Consider the following 7,718-nt stretch of genomic DNA (forward strand, 5'->3'; position numbering starts at 1 on the left):
CTCTACTAATCTGAGTCTCTACAATGCAAAGCACCTTCGGGGCAAACTTGATCGCAAGTTCGCGAAGCTCTTGAATTGTCGGGGCGTTGCCAATCCCCCGACAATTCCAGCATAGAAGATTCATTGGGCCCGGCGGTCCTCCGCCGGGGAGGCCGCCAAACGCCCATCATTTGATTTTCCTCCTCCTACTGTTTTCTTCATGTTGCTTGAGTTGATCTTGTCCGGCCCCAATCTTTCTCCCTGTTGGCCTGTCCTGACCCTCTTCGGTCTTGTTTTGGCGGCGGGCTGATAGGATCACCACTGCCTCCTATGGCTTTTCCCACAGGAACTATTTCCAAGCCAGTAGTTGGAGCTACAACTACTTTGCTGGAATGGCATATAGTACTACTGCTTTGTTTGGGCCATTGGCGTCACTGTTGTGCCTATGGGCCTTTTGCCTGTTTGGGCCTTTGGCGTCAAAGGCGAGGAGGGCAGGAGGAGCCAGCCGTTTTGGTTAGTCCCACGTCGCCTGGGCAAGGGAGAGAGGGGAAGGAGCTGGGCTACATAAGGGGGCGTAGTGCGAATGGTGAAAGGCACGCAGCTGCGTGGTGAGCACAAAGCGATCTATTCTTTCGCCTTTTACCAAAAGAAATACCGTGTGCACGCCACACTAAGCAGCATACCCTAATTTTTTAAGGGTGTCTTTTCTCTATGAGAAGGCCCCACCAATCCTTAATTTCAAATTTTGTCGCGCATTTTGACAAAATATGGTGATTTTGAAGGTTTTATGTTCTCTTTGATATGCTCTCTTTGAAGGCCCTGTCATTTCTGGACTTCAATTTTTTTAGCATTTGCTAATTTTTGAAGATTATAATAATCATATTCAACAAGTTTTGGCTGGGCACTTCTATGAGATAAAACCTTGGCATTCCGAAGTTCCATTCCTTCCGATGAGATTGCCTTAAAACTCCAAGGCACACCCGTTCTGTACTTGGAAATTGCATTCTCTCGGAAGTGGAATAAAAAACCAATAAATGAAAGAATTTGTATTGATCTCTGCACTTGTGTCCAATTTGAACATCACGTATACATACATCACTACAAGATCTACACGGGGGGAGTACCTCTTTTTACTCCCTATATAGGTGACTTTATTCCTCTATCCATATGCACAACTTATGAACAAGAATAGCTCGTTCATCATAAACTGATCAGTAATCCTTGCTGCAGATGCGTGGCATGGAACGCCTCTCTCGGCGCCAGGGGTTCACACCCTCTCGACATCGGGCTGCCGCCCCTCTGCGGCGACGAGAACCTCGACGTCGGCCTGCCGCTCCTCCTCGGCGACAGGTGCACCTCCTCCAGCGCCCGGTGCTGCAGCTCCGGCGGGTAGTCCCTGACGCAAATGATCCGGGGTCCGGCGCCGGTGGTCCACTTGAAGGACCCTTGCTTCCCCAGCTGATATGAGTTGGCCCTCCCAATGATCTTCTCCCTTGGCACCACCGCATGATCATCATCGCTGTCTTCCTCATGATCTTCAGGCATGGAAGTCGTTGATTTTTCGATGTTTACGGCGCCTTTCGATGAATCCAGCCTTGTGAACATCTCCGGTTGGCTATGATCTTTGCTTGTTTCTTGGAGTTGGATGACATTTTCAGGTGTGGTTTCAGTGACCTGAGGTGCCTGGCAAGGGATGGTTTCTGCAGCAGGAACCATTTCTTCTTCGGGTTTGTCGGCATCGGTGCACCGCTCCGAAGGGATGCTTCTGAGCCTGCTCCAGAACTCCTCATCCTCTTCAGTTGGGCTCATCTGCAATCATACAAAAAGAAAACTTGAGAAAATGCAAATTGGATAACTTTATTTTCACCACAGTTAGGGAAGTTTCTCATTCTATCCCAATCATCGGTCACAGGCATGGTTGCTCACCTTAACATCGCTGAGATCGACCTTGTTCTCTCTGAGGAAGTCCTGGAATTCCTGGAAGTTCTCTTCTGTGGGGCGGTAGTGCCCACTGTGAGGCCAGATAGCCTTCAGAACTCCATCTTCGACAACGAGTCGCCCCGCAGCAGACGCGGCGCCTCCGGCGAGAAAGCTAGAATGCTGAAATGTGCCCTTTTTCTTCTGCAGAAAGTAGAGTTTTGGACAAAGTTAGATGAAGTTCCAGTACACATAGGTGACAGGTCTGATGCTATGTTGTGTGTTGATAGTACTCTAATATGAAGCCTGAACATTACCTGCCCAACATACAGATTCCTGGATGTGCTCAGCACAAAGATCCACTTTGCGTCCCTCGGACCGCCGGAGGAGTCGAGGATCTGCCTGCTGTTCTTGTACATGAACTTGCCATCCTCGATCACAACCTCATATTCCTCTCTCTCTTTCTGCAGGCACAACAAAAATCCAGTTTGAATCATTAGTCCTTCTGAACTCTCATGGACTTGCATTCTCTAAATTTATCCCATGTACTAAACTGTTTGCAAAAGCTTACCGGACCAAGATACTTGATGCACTGGCTGAGAAGCTTCGACCGCGGGCATCGGTCCTCGAGGTTGATCTCCTTGCCCTCTCCGATGTCGAGCCTAAAGAACCAAACATGGTGATCATCAGTCCATAAGGTCATAACTTCATCATCTCTTGATCTGACCAAAGGTTCAGAAACTCCAACAACCACAATCAGTTGAGCTGTAGCACTCACCAGTAGAAGAAAGGCTCCCTGCTTTCGCACCTCAGCCAGCAGTCGTAGTAGTAGTGAAGGTTGTGCCCGTACCGGTGTCGCGGGTCGATCTGTTCATCAGAAAATTCAGCAGTGACATGAGCACATTGCTTGGCAAAAACACGAAAGTTAACTGAACATTCTGCAGTTTCTCTGACAAAAGTACTCACAGCTTCAAGCCAGTGCTGCAATGCGAGCTTCCGAGCCTTCTCATCCTTGGAGAGCCCCTTGCCGACCTGAAATCACGCGAACTATGAGTCCAATTTCACGAATGGAGATGGCATCGGAGAGATTTCTTGAAGAACAACTGATGCATTTCATGAGAGAATAACGTACTTTGGCGGCCCTGGTCCTGGCGCGCGCCCACTTGGACACGGCGGTCTCCTGCCGCTCGATGTCGAAGAAGGAGACGGAGCTGCGCTTGAGCAGCGCGAAGTCCAGCAGCTCCCACCAGTTCTGCTCCACGAGCACGGCGCAGTCGGCCAGCCGGCGCCGCGTCCGGAAGCTCTTGTACACCTTCTGCAGCGTCACCGCCGCGGCCTCGTGCTTGGGGCTCTCCGGCTGCGCCGCCGCCGTAACCGCCGCGTCGGCGAACCGCGTCCGGAGGAGCTCCCTCGGCATCGGCACCGGCACGGGCACCGGCGCGGTGACGGCGATGGGGATCTTGGGCTCCACCAGCTGGAGCCGCTTGAAGCTGAGGGAGCCCTCGATCCGGAGCTTGCCGGAGCCGAGCGAGGCCTTGAGGAACGTCGCCTGCTGCTCCTCCTCCGCCGCCGCGACGAGGCCGCCGCATTCGCCGTCGTCCTCCACGGGACACGAGAAGAGCACGCCCATCTCGCTCAAAGCAGAGCAACACCAACCGAGCCTCGCGATTTCTCCTCGTGCCGATCCTGTTTGAGCCCGCTGGATCCCACCTCGAGGCCGATGGATCAACCGGAGAGAGTGCAGTAGAGCTGTGGTATGTATGTATTTCTTGGTGCGAGCGAGCGACAACTACCGGGGTGGCTGCTTGAGCCACTGGGCGAATATATAGCGGGAGGAGACCAAGTAGACCGGGATGGCCAGCGGTGAGGGTGGGCCACCGTCGGATGCGGAAAAGCGTCGCGCCGGACCGCCGGGAGCCCGCTCCGGCGTACCACGTGTTCACGGGGGATGTCACGCGGGACGCCAGAGGCGCGGGTGCGCGTGCTGACCTGTCTCGGCGGACGGGAAGCGTGTCCCGGGACCGGTGAGCTGCCTTGGAGCGCTCTGCTTGACTGACTGACTGACTGCGTGTGATTTCACCGCCGTGTAACCGTGTCCATCAAAAAATAAGACGTGAAATTCACACTGAACAGTCTTTTTTTTTCCTTTTTAATGTTGACGGAAGAGCCGCTAAATCCATTTAAACAGGAGGGCCGAGACCAACCGAGGCTCGCGATTTCTCACCGAGGAGGAATGCCGAGTGCCAAAAAAGGAAAGGGAAGATGGCTCCTCGGTTTATATTGAGAAAAACCACACAAAAATCTACACATCGTCTTGCTAGACTAGGCCTAAGGGTACCACAATACATACAAAACGCTAGAAGGCCAATACCCGACAACACACCCTGTCGAGCACTCGAACGTTTTCGTTGCTGTCAGACTGCACACCGAAAACCGCCGTGTTAACACGGATTGCTACGAATTCAAATTTGATGGTAGCCTAAGACAGTGTGACTTAGCAATTGCTAAACCAACTTTAATAATGATTATTGACGATGTTGAAAACACAATCAATCTGATAACGAAGATAATCCCTGCATGCAACAAAAGAACAAGCAAGAATTAAAAATATACAATTTGAGTTGTATATGTAAGTTTTTTTAGGGTCATTACAGATATAAATTGAAGTACTTGATTAACACGGCGGGGCACTGAAGATAGTAGTACATGAGGTCTCCCTGATTCTCATGTCTATGGCAAGAGTAGCAGACACTAAAACTGAATCAAACAAAAACTCGAAGAAACGCTACGAGGTTGATCTATCTATGTAGAACCAAGAGGTGGACGTATGTCCCAAATGAGCGAAACACAACTCTAGGCCTTACAAGGCCCATGGGCGCAAGTGAAGGTGGCATTAAATTTAGTTTCTGCATCGAGATTGAAATGTTACAACATTTGGAAGGAATTTTTAGGTGTTCTGGATCTGCTGGAAAGTATATGAGATAAGCTTTCCAAAAAGTCCAAAATCACTCAATTTGGATTCCGGTTATAAAAGACAATGTCATTCCTAGTCAGGTATATCTCGATAGCCTGAATTTGAGTCCAACACCTACCGACTCTATCTATAGCTTCTACTGGGTCCAAATTGATGTGAGAGAACTTCTTGTCATGACCTAATCATGCTCTTTTGCTTGACAACTTTTTTTGAACATGCTTGACAATCATTTCTTGATCATGTGTGGAGAAAGTAGTGGTAGTTATGGTTATATCAGGGGTTGTGATATCCCCACTTAGTGTGGGTACCCTTGATGATAGTGTTAGTTGTGTTTTCGTAGGAGACTCTCTAGTGGACATCTAGATCTTCACCGGCAATATGGCAACAAAGCAATGATTTGAAAACTTCTCTCACAAGGGGTATGATCAATGATTTTACATTCTCACTTTATTGGGGTAGGTAACTCATGCAAGTCTTAATTTTTTTTAGTAAGTTTAACTTTGTGTATGTTTTATGTTATGTAAATTTCTTTTTTCTAAGTCATGGTAGAACATTTAGACGCAAATTAACAGTGAAACTGGAGATGACGACTTTGAAAAACCTTGATGCATCATGAACAGATGTCGTTGACTTTCGTTTTGCTTCAGTTTGTTTGAGTTGATGTAGTTTGTTTAATAAATCAATAAAGTTGAATTATTTGCTACAAGAGGAAAATTGTGACGACAGTATGGCCCCCTCTAATCTGTCCTCCTTGGTGTATTTTATCTATGTTGCAAATTTGTTTCGGGCCCCTATACATGTAGGTGGGTGAAAGTTTGGTGACAATTTGGAAAAAGAAGACTATACAGCCCCATAAATTGCAACACCCTTAGACTCCAATACTGCATGGAAAATTGAAATGTTTTCTCTCTATATTATTTCCAACTTCCTTATGTGAAGCTATTGAATGCTTTCGGATTCCTTCCAAAATTAGCGCCTCTTTGATTCGTGGGATTTTCAAAACGTAGGAATAGAAAGAACATATGAATGGAGTGGCACACAGTCTTCAATCCTGTATGATAAGTATGTACGTTTGATTGTACATAATGTAGGATTCTTCATACGATGTGGGGGTGGATGGAAATCTTTCTATGAAAATTAGTACAAACGAATCCCAAGGAAAAAGTTATATGGATTTTAAACCTGCGAATCAAACAACCCATGTATGAAAAAATTACAAGAATTAGAGTCCTACAAATTTTTTTTATAAATCGTATGAACCGAAGAGGCCCTAGGCCGTTTTATATACGTAGAACTCCTGCAAAACAAAGAGACCTAATGCTTATGAAGCTCGACTATAGCACGAGCCTGTTTTGATTATCCGAATGGGTGTGGCTAGATCTCAGTGGATTGAGACTGAACTAAGTCTCAGTCAAGTGACACAATATGTTAAAAGAATAAGAAAGATTTTTTTTTGCAGAGATCTCGACGTAAGGCCTCATGAATATAGGATCGACTGAGACTTCGTTAAATCTCGGTCGACTGAGACTTAGCAATCATGTATCCGAATTCTCCACCAAATTTCATGCTTGTGGCATATATGCAAGCACATAGACGGGTCAGCGCCTTGAATCTCGATGCCGATACCTTGCTACAGATACTGTCATCCGTTGCTCCAACCCCATTGTAAATCCTTGACTTTTGTTTAGTTTGCTAGTACTCCCACTAAAAGTCTAGTTCCCGTACGTCTACGCATGCTGTAATTTGGCATCATACCACCCTCTTTCGAATAGTAGTAGTATTTTTTTTTGTGGCGCCGACGAGCCTCACAACCCTACAGTACTCGATCGGCGTGCATGTATGTATACCACGGCGCCACCTAGCTATAGCCGCTACTGTAGGACATTTTGGGCCAGTTTTTTAGGCGATCCTATCAGAATCACCCATTTCCCCAGTTTCTTCCAAAATCACCACTTCATATGTTTTTTACAATCCTAACTAATTAGACCTTAATTAGATAAGATTGTAAAAAAAATATGAAGTGACGATTCTAGAAGAATCGCCAAAAAGAACTAGCCCTTTATTAGGTGCGGAGCGTCCTAGTTGGGAGAAGGCGATCGAGCGAGGGGACCTTGACAGTCAAACGACCACCACCACCGGATGCATGATCTGGGGCCAGCCTGGCCCGTACGTCACCCGTCTGATCGATGGTGCCACCTACGGACGGACGGCCTCGCTTCCCATCTTCCCTCCCATCCACTTGATTTGACTTTGTTGATGGGAATGTGCCGCCGGCCGGCCCGGCCCCGTCTACGCGTGCCGACGCCTGCCTGCCGTCCCGTGCAAACGCCCCGCGCCGCGCCGCGCGTATCCCAGAAAGGAGAAAGCCACGGCGCTGGTCGGCGGGCGCGCGCTTGCGCTTGGCGTCTTCTTCACCGCCCGAGCCGTAGTTGGTGAGTCAAAAGCACCCGCCGGTTCCCTGCGGCGGCCCGATCCTTCTCATATCCTTCCTACGAGTAGTTCACAGCACAGGGAACCATATCTTGGACGGACCGAATGTAGCTGTAAAACGGTGGCCGGTGCATGGGACGATCCGTTGATGGTTGGTGCCGCTGCATGGGCAAGCTATAAAATTAATCTAGCTATCGACGCATAGCATGCATGCATGCATGCATGCATGCACTCGTACAGTACATTGGAGGGGCCATGCATGGGACGGAAATTCAACGTGCATCGTCGTCTTCCATCCTCACGGCGCCAAATAAGGCTAATTGTAATGGAAAGTATCATATAGTACTATTATGCATATGATATTAGTGTATAATACTATCTCCCTAATCATATTATCATATATTAGTATTTTATTTAT

The 7,718-nt window shown here is 48.0% G+C and overlaps 1 protein-coding gene and 1 non-coding gene across 3 annotated transcripts; one reads left to right on the plus strand and one right to left on the minus strand.

Annotated features, from left to right (window-relative positions):
- The first annotated feature begins 578 nt into the window (after positions 1-578).
- On the plus strand, positions 579-700 carry LOC125542009. The gene has a single exon (XR_007297793.1). It is a non-coding gene; the product is annotated as a U5 spliceosomal RNA (small nuclear RNA).
- A 310-nt stretch (positions 701-1,010) lies between these two features.
- On the minus strand, positions 1,011-3,702 carry LOC125536120 (IQ domain-containing protein IQM2-like). Of its 2 annotated transcripts, XM_048699263.1 has the most exons (7): positions 3,029-3,701; positions 2,863-2,928; positions 2,675-2,763; positions 2,468-2,558; positions 2,214-2,360; positions 1,906-2,100; positions 1,011-1,788 (listed from the first exon to the last, which is right to left on the minus strand). In XM_048699263.1, exons 1-7 carry the CDS (start codon positions 3,524-3,526, stop codon positions 1,180-1,182), a joined length of 1,695 nt encoding a protein of 564 aa, XP_048555220.1. In that variant the 5' UTR covers positions 3,527-3,701; the 3' UTR covers positions 1,011-1,179. The 2 variants fall into 2 exon arrangements, with proteins under 2 accessions (XP_048555220.1, XP_048555219.1); XM_048699262.1 differs by having other exon boundaries at positions 2,675-2,928; positions 3,029-3,702.
- Positions 3,703-7,718: the final 4,016 nt, after the last annotated feature.

This window comes from Triticum urartu, chromosome 2 (assembly GCF_003073215.2).
Source record: "Triticum urartu cultivar G1812 chromosome 2, Tu2.1, whole genome shotgun sequence".
Classification (NCBI taxonomy): domain Eukaryota; kingdom Viridiplantae; phylum Streptophyta; class Magnoliopsida; order Poales; family Poaceae; genus Triticum; species Triticum urartu.